The 17,395-nt window shown below is 38.8% G+C and overlaps 4 protein-coding genes across 10 annotated transcripts; 2 read left to right on the top strand and 2 right to left on the bottom strand.

Annotated features, from left to right (window-relative positions):
- The first annotated feature begins 120 nt into the window (after positions 1-120).
- Positions 121-3,253, top strand: LOC120004326. Its single transcript, XM_038853641.1, has 5 exons — positions 121-545; positions 1,749-1,841; positions 1,929-2,393; positions 2,479-2,534; positions 2,726-3,253. The coding sequence occupies exons 2-5, from the start codon at positions 1,784-1,786 to the stop codon at positions 2,912-2,914; spliced, it is 768 nt and encodes a 255-aa protein (XP_038709569.1). The 5' UTR covers positions 121-545; positions 1,749-1,783; the 3' UTR covers positions 2,915-3,253.
- A 1,473-nt stretch (positions 3,254-4,726) lies between these two features.
- LOC120004084 lies at positions 4,727-10,314 on the top strand. 6 transcript variants are annotated; one of them, XM_038853322.1, is made up of 5 exons: positions 4,727-5,038; positions 6,026-6,128; positions 6,213-6,528; positions 6,623-8,628; positions 8,767-10,314. In XM_038853322.1, the coding sequence occupies exons 3-5, from the start codon at positions 6,337-6,339 to the stop codon at positions 9,932-9,934; spliced, it is 3,366 nt and encodes a 1,121-aa protein (XP_038709250.1). In that variant the 5' UTR covers positions 4,727-5,038; positions 6,026-6,128; positions 6,213-6,336; the 3' UTR covers positions 9,935-10,314. The 6 variants fall into 6 exon arrangements, with proteins under 6 accessions (XP_038709250.1, XP_038709247.1, XP_038709251.1 ...); XM_038853319.1 differs by having other exon boundaries at positions 6,208-6,528; XM_038853323.1 differs by having other exon boundaries at positions 4,727-5,379.
- Positions 10,315-10,496: 182 nt separating this feature from the next.
- LOC120004085 (uncharacterized membrane protein YjcL) lies at positions 10,497-13,294 on the bottom strand. Its single transcript, XM_038853325.1, has 6 exons — positions 12,929-13,294; positions 12,324-12,550; positions 12,092-12,202; positions 11,779-11,931; positions 11,230-11,471; positions 10,497-10,963 (listed from the first exon to the last, which is right to left on the bottom strand). Exons 1-6 carry the CDS (start codon positions 13,234-13,236, stop codon positions 10,640-10,642), a joined length of 1,365 nt encoding a protein of 454 aa, XP_038709253.1. The 5' UTR covers positions 13,237-13,294; the 3' UTR covers positions 10,497-10,639.
- Positions 13,295-13,821: 527 nt separating this feature from the next.
- On the bottom strand, positions 13,822-15,979 carry LOC120003699 (probable RNA-binding protein 18). 2 transcript variants are annotated; one of them, XM_038852734.1, is made up of 5 exons: positions 15,820-15,979; positions 15,470-15,508; positions 14,639-14,712; positions 14,415-14,541; positions 13,822-14,331 (listed from the first exon to the last, which is right to left on the bottom strand). In XM_038852734.1, the coding sequence occupies exons 2-5, from the start codon at positions 15,470-15,472 to the stop codon at positions 14,023-14,025; spliced, it is 513 nt and encodes a 170-aa protein (XP_038708662.1). In that variant the 5' UTR covers positions 15,473-15,508; positions 15,820-15,979; the 3' UTR covers positions 13,822-14,022. The 2 variants fall into 2 exon arrangements, with proteins under 2 accessions (XP_038708662.1, XP_038708661.1); XM_038852733.1 differs by lacking the exons at positions 15,470-15,508; positions 15,820-15,979 and having other exon boundaries at positions 14,639-14,718.
- Between the last annotated feature and the right edge of the window lie 1,416 nt (positions 15,980-17,395).

Raw genomic sequence — 17,395 nt, 5'->3', positions numbered from 1 at the left:
CGGAATCCTTTTTTTCCCATCCCTTATAGGAGCCTGCTGACTCCTTTTTTACCATTCTCTTGTGGGTGTTCAATCATTCAATGTTTGAATTTCAGCATTTTTATACATAGATCATGTAAAAAGTCTCCTTAAGCTTCACTTGAGTTATTAAATTGAAATTTCCTTGGCATTGTCGTTAATGAGTGATAGAGTTACTGATAAATCACCTAAAAAAATATGTTTTTGAGTCACAGAACACGTGTCTGGACTTCCATGCCATTATTGTATTTAATTGTTTAATCGAGGGCATTGTGTAACAGAGTAAAATATTACCGTTGGAAACCCATTATCCCTCCTGTATAGGGAAGAGCGAAGAGCGAAGAAACCTCCCGTTTGAGATTTGATAAAACACATTGGTAAATGGTAATCACTAACCAGAGGGAAATCAGAGCACTTTCACGATTCGAAAGTGAGAAAATTAGACTTCTATTGCGAAGGGAAGCGAAGTTCTCCATAGCCGCAGATATACAGTAATCTAGAGAGGAACAATCCATCAATACCCATCAGTGAGTATTCTCTTTAGAATTTCTTTTTCGTTAATCTTTGGTGGGTTTCTCGTGCTTCTCGTATTTCAATATAGGGGATTCCCTCTCTCTCTCTCGAGTTTGAATAAAGAATGTGTACTTCGTTGGGTTTTCTGTCGGTTGAGAAGAAAATCTTGGGTAATTTAAGGAATTGTTGAACCGTTTTACAGATCCTTGCTGTTTGGGATTCATAGTTGCGGTGACTGTAACTCGATTAAGTGCGAGAAATACTTGGAATACTTCGTGTACATTTGAGGTTTTCAAATTTTGCGAATAGGAATTAGGAAATATGGATATGCCGAAGCTTCTTATTTATGTCCGTCTTTTTTCGAAGGTGATAACATGAAAGTTGGGGTTTTGTGAAATTGTTTGAAATAAGGAGAGAGAACTGCTAACAAGAAGTTAGTTTCTGCTCGGTTTGAGTTCTTAGAGAAGATGGAGAGTGGAGAACAGAAATTTTTGAAAATTAAATTTCATTCGTTTAGGTATTCATTTCTTTCTGGGAGGAAGCATTGGGGTTTTTATTTGAGATTATCACTTGGGCTTTAATATTTAACAGTTTAACATTGAAAGATTTTTTTCGGTATCTGAGACAAGATAGGAGAAGATCAGAAACCCAAATATTTGAAACTTAATATTCTATTGCTACATACAAACGCGAATCACATAGGAATGGCACACGGACAGAGAATATAATACATATTCGTACGCAATTGGAGTTGAGTTGTGTATGTTTCTCATGATTATTGTGGCAATGACATGGAGGAATGCTGAGGAGATGGTCAATGGATAGATCTTCGAAGAAAATTTCACGATTTTCACTGAAAAATGGCTTATGGGATTTGTATCAGAAGCCAGGTTGTATCTTGTGTGGATGATTCCACAAAGTGGCTGTTGGATTTTTCTGTTTTGATCAGTCTGGTTCTTGAACCCTAGAATAAGATTATTTTTAGAGATTCTGATAAAGAGTTGCATATCAATATGTGGAGCTGAGACATACATGACTTGGGTTATTTTGGTCGGAACTTTGGCACTCTTTTTTTCTCTCATGTTATGTAATGTGGTAGTTTGTGATGGAGTATTTGTTTTTTCTTTAGCTTAGAATGTCATCTAAATGTGTGTTTGTTTTGCAACATACTTTTTACTTTGTTTGCTTTTGCATAAACCACGTTCTGTTCTTTGCAGGATATTGATTCAAATTCTGTGCATAGAAAGCATTAATGGCATCACAAGTTGGCGGTTTAGTTCATGATCAGAATCTGAATATCCACTACAATGGTACTTCACTATTTGTTCTTTCTAATGCAGATCTCTGTTGAAACTTTTTAAGAGTATTCTGGTCTAATTTGGGTATGTTGACGGTAGCTTCTGCAGGGGGCAAGACAAATATCTCTAAAGCAGTGAAAAAAGGAGGCCTTGGTGGAAGGAAACCGCTTGGTGACTTGTCAAATTCAGTGAAGCCTTCTTTAAATCAAGCATCAAAGAAGCAGAATTCCAATATTTTCTCCTTCACCGAGCAAGAGACTGGTGTTTCTAAAATCACATTCGAGGCAAGCAAAAAGAAATCAGTCTCAAAAGCGACAGAGAAAGTGCAGGCAGGTAGCAGAAGAAAAGTGCTTTGTGACATTTCAAATTCAGGGAAGCCAAGTCTGCATGAGGCATCAAAGAAAAATCAAGGTACGAAGCTGAACGTTGTTGTTGCGGAGAACAAAATTTATCCGAGTGCAATTGCAGAGGAAGGATTTCTGCATGATCATAATGAGTGCATCAAAGCACAGACAAGAGCTATGGATGTGGATGAATTTCTCAAGATACTTGGACTTAATAATGGTACTTGAAATTATACCCAATTAGCATTGAATATCTATTATTTTTCTGGGACTGGACTTATGCATTTGTTTTTTTATATGTTTAGATTGTTCCAAACAGCTAGAGACTCCTTTGGCAACCCCATCTTTAAGCAATTTGAAGGTCAGTTTATTTTTTCTCTCTCACCTCGTGTTTATCAAATTTTCTCGTTTATGATGTGAGCTTTTGCATAGTTTTGTGCTGATTATCTTGCCTTTAGCAACGAATAAAATGATTGCTGTTGGGGAAAAAAAGAAGGCAAGCCTTATTTTGCTGATTACTTGAATTGACTTTTTTGCTTTCTTTTTGTACAGATTGGAAGTCCCACAAGGCAAATGGAACTGTATGAGATGGATGAACCACTGACTGAAACTCATATTTCCTGGAAGCATGAGTCGTTCAGTGATCTCGATTCACCTACTTGTGGAACTCCAAGATCACCATATGCTCGTATGAGTTGGATGGAAAACGATGAGTCCATCAACTTTGAGTTGATTGAGTGACTCCCCCATAGTTGGCCAAACATTGGACTTCAATGTTCACTTCAGTTTGTCAGTTTGTTTCTCCCCATGCAGGTTGAAACGAAAACTTTCCTTCATCATGCCTGCTTCTTTTGAATTTGGGTAGATAATGTAGCTAAATTGTGATAGGATTATGACATTGCCATTGTTTAACATGTTTTTTTTATTATTACTGCAATTGCATTGTTTGATCAGTTTACGCATTCAGATGTTAAATACTTGCATACTGTATGAGTGGTGTAGCTACCTGAGTTTTGCCTCATAAATGGCAGGCAGGTCTAGGAAGCAAGTTCGAAGACTGAAGCCATTTTTAAGGCATTATTTAGCTGTTGCTTGGGTCTGATAAATGGGTTTTTTTTTGAAATGGGCCCATTTGAGGGGCTGACAAGGCCCAAGGGTGACTGACTCTCTGAAACACGGTTTGTAAGCCCAATTTGCGAGAGTTGGGTTGACAAAGAGGAAGAGAATCTGTATACTTTTTGTCCTCGTGTGTGTTTTGGGATTGTTCCATGCGTGGAATGAACACATTAAAAGCAAGGTAGCACCAACTCGTGGAGGTTCCACAAATGAGGTGGAAAAATAAAAGTTACATTTAGGAAGCTGTCGAATAATGCTGAGGAAGGAAGCTTCTTTTATATAGGATTTATCACGCAGCCGTAGGGATGTCCGTTAAACATAAAATTTAGGACTTCTCATTGCTTTCAGCAGTTATTCGCTCCGGACTTGGCTATCCGATATTTATCGTGGGCACGATAACTGATACACCAAAGATGTATCCTTCTCGATCCTCTTATACTGGGGAAAGGTCTTCTCAATACTCTGACGCTCATACCACATATGAATTGAACTGTCCCCCATGGTTTTGAACTCCAGCTCACCAGATAATCAATCTAATGCGGCCCATTTGGCCAACCTATTGGCCCATAAAGCTGCCCAAGCATCCATCTATGACTATCAGACTATGAGCAGGCCCTCAGTCACCAAACCTTCTATTGCCCAGTTCGAGAACAAGGATGGGCGTTGAAGGGCATTAATCACAATCTGAGATGGGAGAATCACCTTCAATGAGGATTTTGGGAAAAGATTTAAATACACAATGACTCACCAACTTTCATCCCCAAAAGCATCGCCCAAACTTCACCAACTCTGAAGTGATTTCCATGACTAGCAAGGATCCATATTCCATCACTTGCGCGTCGTTAAGTCCGTGCATATAAAAGTTTTCCACTTAACAACACGATAAATTGGATCTAAATCCATCATGAGACCACAAAAATATTCCTGTGAGAATCAAACTAAGAATCTTATGAGTTCGTTTATATAGTTTGGTCGCACGGGCAATGATGATTTATGCTAAACAATATAATTTAATTTCTATACAAATCTCAGGGATTGTTAAGGTACTATATCCAAGGAAATCAGCTTGATAAGATAAATTTTACACATAATACACAGAATAGATGTTTATGGAAGAGATAAGAAAGGTCCAACTTGGAAAGGGATAATTAATATTTACAATAATTGAGCGAAATTCCAGGGATATGATATGATATGAATAAAAGGAAAGAAAAATAAAAGTAAAAAAGGCCACCAATGAAAACTCGCAACCTGTCATCCTCATTGATAAATCGAAATGCCAAGTTTACCCTTCCACTAGCCACTAGTATTTGACTATTGACTTTTATCATCCCACCCGGAATCCGATCATGGCCTTGTGGGTAATTTGAAAGTATAGTGAGGGTAGTTTGGGTAGAAAATCTATAATAAATTCGTGGTGATAGGGCTCTCTCCTAGGTATTCTGCTTATTGATTAATCCAAACGGAGAAGATTGGCTTTCAGAGAACGAAAGAGAAGGAGGGAGAAATTTATCGGAAGAAAAGAAGCTCCGACAATCGGACAGTCAGGGGTTTTACGACTTCTGGCGTTGTGATCGTTGACGAAGGAAGAACATGAAATTGTGAATCATCCTGCTGTTCTTCGACGCAAGTATTTGAAGATCCGTACACACGGTTGTTGTTCATCTCGTTCTGTGGATTGAATCTGTGGAAGGAGTGTTACGACGAATCTTCAATCGATGCGGTCCTTGTAGAAGAAGAATAATACAGGTAAACTTCAGATCCTTGGTCGACATGGGTACATAAGCAAGCATGATTATTTTGATCATCGGCCTGGTAAACTTCAGATCCTTGGTCGACATGGGTAAATAAGCAAGCAGAGCATCGTCAATCTGTCTTCTGGTATTGTTTGTAGGGGTTTCGGATACTCTCTCTTTATTTTTAGTTACCGGATCTATGGTTTGCGGAAAATTCTTGGCTCATCCACTTGCCCTTGTGTATAAGATAGGCTGTGAAGTCAATTCTTCTTGTGCAGTTGTTGTGCTTCATGTTATGTGAAGCCAATTCTTCTTGGTACATAAGCAAGCAGAGCATCGCCAATCTGTCATCTGGTATTGTTTGTTGGGGTTTCGGATACTCTCTCTTTATTTTTAGTTACCGGATCTATCATCTGTGTTTGTGTATAAGATAGGCTGTGAAGCCAATTCTTCTTGTGCAGTTCTTGTGCTTCATGTTATGTGGCTTTGGATGAATGAGCTTTTAGATTACATGTTGGCCCCTAGCTGGTCAAGTTGCCTAGCTGTTTATTTGCCGCTTAGAATGATTAAATTGAGATATATTTTCAATCTTCTTAGAGTTTCAGTGAAGGATTTGAGATTAGGAGCGGGCTACTATCTTGTTGATGGATAAGGGCACAAATCAAATACCTGCTTCTGAAATAGATTTCGTTTCCTACCTTGTTGTAGATGGAGTGTACTTTGAATAGTACGCAGTGCGCAAAAGTGTTAATGAGGAAATAGCAGTTTTTCTGCTGATCTTTCTCGTTGAAGGATGAAGCCACCATTCCTTCAAAACTGGTTAACACAGATCTGCCTCAAGGTTATAGCCATGGAGGCATATGCTGGCAGTCTTGTTATCAGCTTTTGGGCTTGTAACAGTGCTTATTCTTTTTTTGACTGGGTGAAATAGTTGTTCTAATATGTTTGTCTTGTATTCTCACCCTGGTTTTGTTGTTGATTTATTGCTTTCCCTTATCAGTTGGCAATTGGCATAGGACATTAGAGGCGTGAATAATATTACCATCACACAGAGGAAATTCATTTTATCAAGCATCTAACAAGATTGAGAGAACGAGTTTTTAGTAAGTTTTGGAATCTCCTTTTATCTAAAATTTAGTTAATGTATACTGTGTTTAATTGAACTTAATTTCTTTGTTGCAGAGTAGTAGTTGTGCTGGCACCTCTTCCCTGGTGTCGGGTGGCAATCCAGAAGTAACAGTGTCCTGCAATACTTCTGCTGGACTGTCAGTTGATGGAATAGGAATTGTTGGATCTTTATCTACGAGCGTGATGAGTACAGTAGGAGTAGAACTTAATAATTATATAAATCCTGGGTGGACATGGAAGACAGTAACAAAAGGCTATAGGAGTGCAACCAGACGCACCAGAAAATCAGTTGCTAGAAACTGGATGATGGGTTTCAGGCTTGCTGACAGAAGTGCTGAAAAGGCAGATGATGCATTAGTTTCTGACACTGAGAAGGTTAAGATTGCTCTTTTATTTATTGCTTTTGAATGTATTTTGTTTCAGAAGTTTGAATCTTTATTTGTTTCTTACTTATTTGTCTGTTTGGCAGCTTGGTGTTGCTGTTCTTGGACGACGTTTTGGTGACAAAGTTGAGCATGTACCAATTAAGAAGAGGAAAATTATTTTCCGCTCTCCATCACCACCATTCAACATTGAAGTTACGGAGCAGCCTGTAAACTTTGAACACGGTTCTGATCAATTGTCTTCTGTGAATTCTGGTAGTAGGCGGCAACGTAGGGCACTCAATGGTTCTGTTGCAACAAGGAACAGCTATATAGGTGACCGAGAGATTTTAGAAGGAAATGAACAGAAGTTTGTTTACAGTGATGACTTTTCAGGTATCGAGATTCTTGCCTCTGTGGCCTGCAGTGACGGCATTGATGTTGGTGGTGATAATCGAGAGGACAACTCATCAGTGGAGGGATTGACTAGGGAACAAATTGAACCATCAATTTCTACAGTGCCCTTGGAAGAAACCATTGCATCATCTGAAATCATTAATACCTCTCCGAATGAAAGTGCTGGTAAAGATATCGTAACGTGCTCATCTTTTCAGGATGGTTCTAGTGTACAAAAGTATCACGATGCCAGTGATGATATGTCAACAAATCAACCTTTGCCTGTTCATGACCATCGGTTGCATTGGGACTTAAATGTTGTGACAGATGCTTGGGAGCAACCTTGTGATATGAATGGCGATCCACAGAAACCTGAAGACACAAAAGATGACCTTGTTGACAGGGTGGTTTCCATTGATTTGTTTCGGCATGTTACCACACACTCAGAATTGATAGGCTCAGACGCTGATGATCAAAAAATAAATGTGGAGGGACAGGAACCGGAAACGTGCTTTGTCCTCGAGGGTAATACTGACCTATTTGCTGCTACTCTTAATGACCTTGAATGCTCAACAGAATCTCTTTCCTCCATAAAAGCTTCTGCTGAGAGTGTGGGCAAAAACATTGATGTTGATGTTAATAATTCAAGTAAAGGTGTTTACATGGGAAGTATGGCTGTGTCACCCTCCCACACTACTGTCAAGCAGATGACAGGAAGTTGTGCTTTGGAGAGTGAGGTTTTGTGTGCACACAGTGTTCAGCCCAAGCCGACTGATGTTGTTTCTTGTCCTGTACGAGATGTAGATACGGATCATTGCAAGATTGACAAAAATATCCTAAATGAAGACGGAGAGGAGTCTGGAGGAGGATCTGACATGCATATTGATGATGCCAAGGATTCCCAAGAGATGAAGACTGGTTCTGCTGGTGTCGAGACTTCAGTTAGAGCAGGTGCAGGTGATTGCTGTGGTTCACCTATGTGTGAAAGTATTCATGCATCAAGTGCTTCTGCAGATACTATTGCTGAAATTAATTCTTCAGTACATGCTGAATCCGAGGAGCTGATGCAAAAATCTCATGGAGGTTCTGTTGCTGTTGTAGAGGAATGTCAAGTATATGGTAATGGCCCTTCAAGTGGCTCTTGCAAGGTCGGTAAAGGAGATCCTTGTGATGACTCATATGATTCTGATGTTTTTCAAGATGATACGGTTCACATTGCCGGGAAGGAAAACTCTAAGGTACTCCAAGCTGGTTATGATTCTCAATTTGAGGATGGTGAGTTGAGGGAAGAGGATTTGCACTACTGGGAGGAAAGCGAAGGTGAAGACGGAGAAGTGGAACATGTGGATTATGGGTCTGAATTTGAGGAAGATAGGTTTTGTGGCATGGGGGCAGAAAGTAATCAGAAGAAAATTAAGGTTGAAACTGGATTGAGTCCAGCTACTGATGAGGTGATAAAACATATTGAACTTTGTGCCAAAGGAGATGACTCAAGAGAAAAACCCTTGAGCCTGGATAAAAGAATTGCAGATATGTCTGATGGCAGCAAAACAAAGAAACATACTGATGATTGTGTGGATCAGCATGATGTTAAAGATTTCCGTTCAAGAGTTTGTGACTTTAGGGCATGCAAGAGGGAGTTGCTGTCACGAATTGAGGGGCCATTATCATCTGACACCTTACATAGAAAGGATCCTGTATTTTTTACTCGGAGCAGGTGAATTTTGTGGCTAGATTATTATCATTGTTGATATTTATGTGGTTTATTCTTTAAATATTCTTTTGAAATTACCTGATTGCTGATTGTTTTGTGCTTCAAGTCTTGGAGTATTAATGTTATATCATGAATCTACAGGGAGGCTTGTGTGGACAAATTCGTAGGAAGGGATAGACGTGTCAGAAGCCCCATGCGCAGTAACTTCCTAAATTCTTCAGGAGTCTACTGGGAGTCAAAACACCGCCAGTCACCTACTTATTGTGGCTCTTACACTTCGGGGCTTCCTAGACCGAGAAGTATTATTGAAGGCCGTGGATATAGAATGGTCTCAGATGACATGGTTTTGGAAGGAGCGGAGGAGGCTGGATTTGAGAATCGTACACGCAGGCAAACCTGGAATTCTTCTAATGGTGTCTATCGGCCCCTTATTCGAAGGAGACCACTGGCTGAAAGAGAGGATGCTTATGATGTGGATACAGGAATGGTACATGTGAGAGCCACGAGTCCTAGGAGTCATTTGAGAAGGTATCCACAAAGCATCAGGAGAGGAATTCGGGAGGATTATCACAGGTCCGTTCCTGACAACTCTACTGAATACTCAAATCGTGTGCCACATCGTTTTGCTAGAAGAGATAGAAGCCTTACTCCCCTTACTGGGGGGCGACCTCATTATAATTTTCCCTATAAAAAATCACCATCAAGATCCAGAAGGCGCACACCCAGTGCATGGTTCTCATCAAGAGAGCGAAGTGATGGAGTGAGACATCGCAGCAGGTCTCCTGTTTTAAGATCTAATGGTAGAGTTGATAGGGAAAGGTTTCCATTTCAAAAGCGTTTTGCAGCAGATTATGAAGAAAGTTTTATGTCACGACCACGGGGGCATGTCTCACCACATGATTCCAGATGGTTTGATGAACGAAACGATGCTTTAGAGCCTTTCAGGGGCCGAAAATCACCTGTGAGGACATTCAGGCAAAGCCACATATTTGATTCAGTGCGTGGGGCAGGAAGATTGAATTCTGATGAGAACTTTAGACCTGCGATGCGCCTGAGAAGGTTTTCCGATATTCCTAGTGCTGCAAGGGGTTGTGAATATGAAGGCAGTGATGATGAAAGAAGAAAAAGAAGCAACAGATATGAGATGAATCGAGCGAGGCCATATAATGCAGATGGTATTTTGCGGCAGCGTTTCCAGTATAATGTTGAAGACTCATTTATGGTTGATGGTTCTAATGACTATGATGGTTCCAACAAGGTTACCGAGAGAAGACCTAGGGATGCAGTTAGAAGATCTGGCGAGGAGTAGGTATTTATGGTTTTGGGTTATTTTGTCACTGGGTGGATTAGTTATTCTTCTTTTCTTTTTTTTCCTGTTAGAATGTTCTTTTTCTTTTTCGCTGGATTCATCCCAAGTCCGTCGGTTTTTCTTGGTGGCGGTCCTTTTGGAATCATTTTCACACTCGTCTATCATCTTAGGTGGATTTTTTCTTTCTTTTTTCTTTTTCCAATCTATACTAGGTTTTGATGTTATGTTATTTACTTACCATTTCTGACCAGTTTTTTATAGCCTACTCTGGCTATTATTGTAGTCTCCACTTGAGGCCATTAAGAAGATATAGTGATAATAGCTTCAAGTGCCTTTTTAGTTTTTTCAATGCTTTAATGAGAAGTTCAGTTTTCTATGTTTTACTTCCCAGCGTTGTGTGATCTGTAGTCGTGGAGGTTCAGACAAAGTTAAGGTTGTTTCTTGTGTCCAAAGATAGATTGTTTTTTCTCTGTTCTGATACTAAGCTTAAAGATAACTCTCCAGAGGAATCCGCTGCCCTGTCGAAGTTTGGAAACAGAACCCCTTACGTGGATAATTATGGTTGAAGAAATCTCGTGGTTCAATGATAAGCATTGTTTGTCTCGGAAGAAAATGTAGATGGGTGTGAAGACCTCGTTATTTACAGGCAAACTGTGCAAAATTTAAATGTGAATCCTGGCATCAATTATTGGAAGATTTAAATATTTACATGTGCTTCAAGACCGCGAGTCCAAATCCAATTCCAAGGAAGGTTGCAATGGCGATTCCAAAAATGCCAGCAAGAATACCGGGAACGACCAACGATGTCCATCCCTTAGCCGTAGCCATCCCACATGCAGTGGTAGGGCCTCCAACATTTGCATTTGATGCTATGAGCAACAACTTTTGCTCAAAACGGAATAGCTTTCCCAGTCCCAGGATTATAACAAGGTGGACAGTAATCTGGACAAGAGCAAACAAGAAGATGCTAGGCGCTGTGTTGATCACATTCCATATGTTCCCGCTAGCACCCACCACCGTGAAAAACACCTGTTTCTCATAAAAAAGATCACTGAATCAACAGAATGAATGTTGTTTCCAGAAATGCAATTTGTGAAAAAACAGACTTCCTCTTGAAAACAATTGTGAAAATGCAGGAACATAACAAAAAATCATTCTCGAGATCTTAAACTAGGAGTTGGCATCACGATAACAATAGTTAGAATGTTGAAAGTAAACTGCCGCGAAGAAAACCCAACAGAAAAGAACTAGGCGTAGAATGAATACTAGGGCGTTCCCGGTAAGGATAAACTCACCTGCATTAGGATCAAAGCCATAGCTTCCCCAGAAGGTGCAAGGTAAGCAAACTGAGTTGGAAATGCAGTTGCCAAGAGAACAACAATTGCTGTTATTGCTGGCAAACTGCCTCCTTGAACTCCTAAAGATTTTGTGAGATAAGAGCCAGCCTTGCAGATAGCAAAGGCTACAGCCAGGGCTGTAGCGGTCTGCAACACAGGAAGCTTGTTTCCAGGCTCTGACCCGTTATCCATTGCTACATCTGCCAAAGTTATAGGTTAGATGTAACAAAAAAAAAAAGAAAAAGGCATACTTAGGCATTCTACTCTCCTGTATCATGAGTTTAATCATCCTTACAAAGACATTGGGCTTGGCGTATAAAAATGAAACAGGAGAAAAACTCTCACATAGGAAAGAAATCAATCATCTTCTCTCAATAACCCAGAAGCATGACCAAATACTAAATCAAAGGAAAGGAAATGTAAAAGAACAAAGGGGAGTCAATCAAGTCATTAACCATGTAGAAGAGAAAAATCAATCTAATATTAACGAGGTAAATAGGAGCGCACCATTTGATATTGAATCCTCTGGAGGTATTTTAGAAGCCAAAGCAAACAATGTGGAAAAATAGACTGCACAAATTACATTATCTGCTGCCAGTCCAGCAGCAAGGACTGATGGAGTAACGCTAAGTGCGTCAGCAATGGCCACATAGTTGACAGCTGCAGAACATCCCCACCAAAAATTTGACAATCCACATAACAGTATGCCAAGAAATCATTAGAGGGGGTTTAAAACTCAAAACAACAAAGCAAAAGAAACTTAATTGAAAAGAACAAATGTCCAGAACATCTATAGAGCTATTCATGCAAAGATAACTACCTCCACCAATATGTCTGCCCATGAGGGCAGCTGCTATCTTCCAACTATCTTGTTGAAGTGATCTCATTGGCACGATGAGATATGCTATTACTGTTCCAACTGTAGTTGCAACTGTTAAGACAACCATAATCCAAGCAAATTATTAAATATCCGCTTGCAGAAGATGCAGGAGTCCAATTAATCTTCTACTGTCCAGGAATAAGGTCGATTGACAACTCATAACTAGATTTACCTGATCCTATCAAAAAAGCCAGGAGGAGAGTCCCGGTGGACTTAATAACGCGACGCAAGTCAGCTCTATATAACAACAATGGAACTGCCATTGGGAGCAGATACTCCAATACAATCTTGTATGCTGGAGCTTCAGATGATATAATACCCAAATTACTAGCTGCAAGTCCAACCAATGTGCTCACTAGTGCACCACTCAACGCACTTCCAATCTGGGTCTTCTCCGACCTGCACTAGGAAAGTAAAAAATGATCACCATTACTTCTTTTTCTTCACAAGATTTGGTAAGTACTGAGATTTTCACAGCTATTTTTTGTATAATAACTAATCAAACAGCAAATCAAAATTAACAGCACAAAATGAAAGAGGAGAGGTTCATGCTTAAGTTGCTTATAAAGATGAATCAACCCTTGTTTGCTTTCCAACCATCATAGTATTATTTGAGGTGGTGTGATATTCCAGATTCTTTTGTTTCACTGTCCCAGTTTTCTCAGTGACCAAACGTAGAATGAAGTCATTATTCAAGACAACAATGAGAGAGGCTTGAATACCTCCAATTTCATCTCGCTATGGTTCGAAATCAAGAGGAAAGAGGGAGTTGATTACCAGATACCGAAAGCGCCAGTGGCAAAGAGAGCAGTCCAGGTGCCCCAGTGATCTTGAGGAGAGATGATAGGAAAATTCAAATGCGATCTGACCGCCACAGATCGGACCGAATTGGGTACTTTGGTGTACAAGTGAGGATAGAGGACTTCATTTCGACCAAAAGATGACGACGACGATGTTGACGAAGCGTCTTGAGCTGATGAATTAATTATGAGAAGGTTTTGGCAGGAATGCGGACGGGATCGGCGGAGCTCAGGAGAGGGCACCAGTGAGCGAGGCGTTTGAAAGAATGAAAGCGTTGACGCCATTGACTCCGCGAGAGTGTGAGAGTCGGACAACGACGAAAAGTTCCACTCTCACTGGTAGAAAGAATATCGCGTATTTATAAACGCTTGTTGGTAAATGGAAATTGTATTGCCAAGACAGCACGGTGTATTTACAAATCAAGTTAATACAACTTTTTATTACTGAAAGAGGAGAGTAAGAGTTTATTAGATCAAACGTTCGAATTTCATACCTCAAAGTTCCAACATTGTTCAATATACACAGTCCACGCAGATTTTCGGCTATTTAGATGGTCAAATTATTGATGATGCATAAAAAATCAGTATAATATGTCCGAATAATGAGAAATATGTTCGTTGGTGTGTATATTTGAAACAATTTCTTAAATTTGAGTTCTCATAACAATTTCTTAAATTTGAGTTTTCAAGTTCCCAGTTGGAACGTGTAAACAATATGTGTAAACATTTAACAACTTTTCAGTAATCAAAAGTTACATTTCTCCTTTTACAAATCACATGAGAAACTGGTAAAATGTAGGCACAACACCTTCCTACGCCAATTTTTTGGTTTTTACCCCCATTTCACAGTTCCAAGTTTATCTTCAAGAATGATGTTAACATCTCAATTGAATTAAAAAAAAGAAAAGCTAATCAACACCAAGCACAAGTTCTTTAACATCAATCCACATAAACGACAATGACTAAAGACTTAAACCTTCATGCATTGATTCACAAATCAGAAATACCCAGTCGCATGTGTTATGCTTGACAGTTGAAATGCTTTCCAAAACCTATAGTGTCTAATTCAGTTTATCTTCTTGTGCCAGAAGACTGGTCAAGACTATTGTTACAAGAGATGCTTTCACCTTGTTTCTGCTTCTTCACACTGCTGGTGTCTTCCTCCAGGGCTTTCAGCTTGTTCTTTATGGCTGCTATTTTAGTGCTCCGACTTGTCACTGCTGAGGTTCCACTAGCAACGCCTGCTTTGTTGACCTTGCGTGTTGCTTCAGAAGAGTCTTTCGCTGCTTCCTCCAAACATTTCTCACTAGCAAGACGAACAACCAAAGGACGACCACATGCTAATCTTCCATGCATCTTCTCCTTGGCCAATTTAGCTTCCTGCTTGCTCACTTTAAATGTGGAAATCAGGACATGCCAATAAACAAAGAGACCAAACAGATTTGGAATATTGCACCACTAACCTCTTTAGTGCTATACTGAATAAATGCAAAGCCCCGAGGCTCTCCACGTTTTGGGCCACGAGTATGCCATAAGAAGTCCTCAGATAAAATTTTTCCATATGGTGAAAACATCTTAATCAGGGAAGCCCTGAAAACGGAATACAAAAATTAAACGCAAAACGAGGATATAAGGCGTCTAAGGGTATTCCAAAACAAAGAACTCCATGTGCCTAGATTTTGCTTACTCTGTTATTCTTAGGTCAAGGTTCCCAACATACAGTCTACTCTCAGACTTCTCATCAATCCAACCGCTAGAACCCTGCATTTGATCATCATACAAATTTAAACTTATGGCATGCCATGAAACAAATATAAGAAATGAAGAATGTAACACGAACTCAATTTCAAACTCCTAATAACTTGGCATCACGCCATGAAACAAATTCCATAGCATTTAAAATTTGAGTATCAAGACTTGAACAAGTCATGAGAAATGAAGCATCAGGAAAAAAAGTGCCTTGGTTACAAACTCCCCACAACTTGCAGGGTATACAAAGTTCAAAAACACCTTGATCTGAGTATCAAGACTTGAAAATGACATGCACGGTCACAAAGTTGAAGTTCTACCAGAGGTATGTTTACGAACCTTACATCCAAAAAGATGCATAAAGAAACACAATGAAAGCATCAACACATTACTGCATCTACATCATGGTGAAATCTGAGTATTGATCCGTGAATGCCTCCTAAATCCTTAAACATCTTCGGAACTGAAAAATATTATATAAGCATAGGCGTTTTGCTTATTGGAGTACATAATTTCGATGTAAAACCAGTTCATAATAGGGTAATATGATGCGCATATGCAAAACCAGATGACCAAAATCAGCCGAGGTTCTTTCAATAGACTAGAATCAAACTGAACTAGATATGACAAATCAATAGAATGTGTTAACCAATCATAAAATAAGCCACATAAAACACCGGATTAAGTGTTCTAAAGTAAATCGGCAAACACTAGGAGGTATTCAAAGAAAATTTGTCAAGCACGCACAAGCCTTGAGTATTGAATTTACCATTGCTAAGGGAGCCGATAAATCCTCAAAGACTGCAGCCTGCATCAGACAAAAATTTGAATTTAATGCAACATTAAGAGCTTCTCCATTAAATTACAGCAAGCCAATTGCAATAAATTTAAACAAAACAAAAAAAAAACCCAAACAGTTCACGAACTAAACCGTATCTGTATAACAGAAAACAAAACATCAAACGATAGGATTTCATTATATTTCGAGGTTTTTATGATCTTTTCGGTGAAACACATATAATCCAATGAGGTTTCACGTGAATGCAGAATTATATCGTCCCCACTAATAGTATAGGAATCAAATAACCAAAGAGGGGCAGAAGAAATTAAATATCATACCGAAATCTGCAATAATTTTGAGTAGAAAACCCGTTCGGAGGAACTGGAGCGATTCCCGTTTCCAAATCAGCGCCCTTGCAGTTTCTATCAGAGATCGGCAGCTCGCAGACGAAAGTCGACGATGGCAACCTGTTCGTGTTCGAACACGCGTTATTCGTTATGAGAGGCTGAAGGCCCGTATATACTAAAACAGACGGCCCAATCAAACCATCATAATTGGGCCGTCCAAAACAATGGGCCCATATATCGGATCCTTTTTAAAAAAAAATAATTTGGGAGAGATTTTTTATTTTTTATTTATAATTTAGGGTCATTTATTCCAAGAAAAATAAAATGTTAACACTTTACACATTAAAATGTGTGGGCGGCCAAATGATCCCCTTTGGGTCAGTTTCTACGAAAGCATTCCCAACCAATTTCTCTTGGAATTGATCCCGCGATCACTTTTGTGAACTAATTCTTGCGTCTTTAGTTGTTGTTACCTAAGCCTTTCGTTATTCTCGAATGTGCCACACAAAAGAAAAAAAAAATGTTTTAAAGAAAATTTGATCATATTGAGCCTTTATTAATCGTTCCTTTATCATGTTTAGATTGTATATATTATTATATATAATCTTTCCCTTTCCTAGAAAGATCAGTCCAACTCATGATTGTTCTTTTCGAGGAATGTATTGCATTATTGTTATAAAAAAAAATACTCTTAAAGTTATCTACATTGTGGGGCCATAAAAGAAATATTAAGGCAGGCATTTAAGAATACAGATATTTGGGTTGTATTAAAATGACAAAAAAGTTGTCAAATGGAAATATCATTGGTTTTATCATCATCGTCCCATTTTTTTTGCATCCATTGCAAAAGCGTTAGTTTGGCCAATGTATTTTTTTCGATACACTGGTTAGAGAATACAACCAGACTGGATGCACAGACGCAACTCCAATTGAGCCACAATTTATTACAGTGAGTATATATTTGATATAATTTAGGACATTCAACCCTATTTTCTTTCATAATTTTTACTAATAATTAACTTTATGTTGTTTTTATTGATGTTGGTGTGTGAAGAGGGCTTTATTATCTGAAATACTAGACCACATGGATGAATATTGGCCAAATATTAAGCGTCGCCAAAATCATTCATAAAATTAACAATTTTAGAGATACGAATGGCGTATGCAGGGAATGTGTTTTGATCATCCCGACCAACCTTTGGTACATTTTAAGACAAGTTTAAGTTTGATAACTTAACTTGATTTGCTTGATCTTCTTAAAGGAGGTAATTATATATTTTTACTTTTAAAAAAGCTTCATTTTATCCATATACGATTGATATATACATTCACTATATATATATTAAATTATTTGAAAAATCATATATTAATTTGAATCCTTTACCATGTATTTATTGTACAAAACAACAAATATATTTCCTGATTATTCGTATGGGTATCGAGCATCAATTATTAAAGTAGTTATTGAAACTCATGTGGGAGAGCAAGTTGAAATTCGTTGCAACAACCCGATAGATGGGTGGCTGAAACAATTCCATGAAGTTGGAGTATGTTTCGATAGGGATGG

The sequence above is a fragment of the Tripterygium wilfordii genome, chromosome 8, assembly GCF_013401445.1.
Source record: "Tripterygium wilfordii isolate XIE 37 chromosome 8, ASM1340144v1, whole genome shotgun sequence".
Lineage (NCBI taxonomy): Eukaryota > Viridiplantae > Streptophyta > Magnoliopsida > Celastrales > Celastraceae > Tripterygium > Tripterygium wilfordii.
Note: the sequence above shows the minus strand (reverse complement) of the source record. Positions and strands in the feature narration are given on the sequence as shown.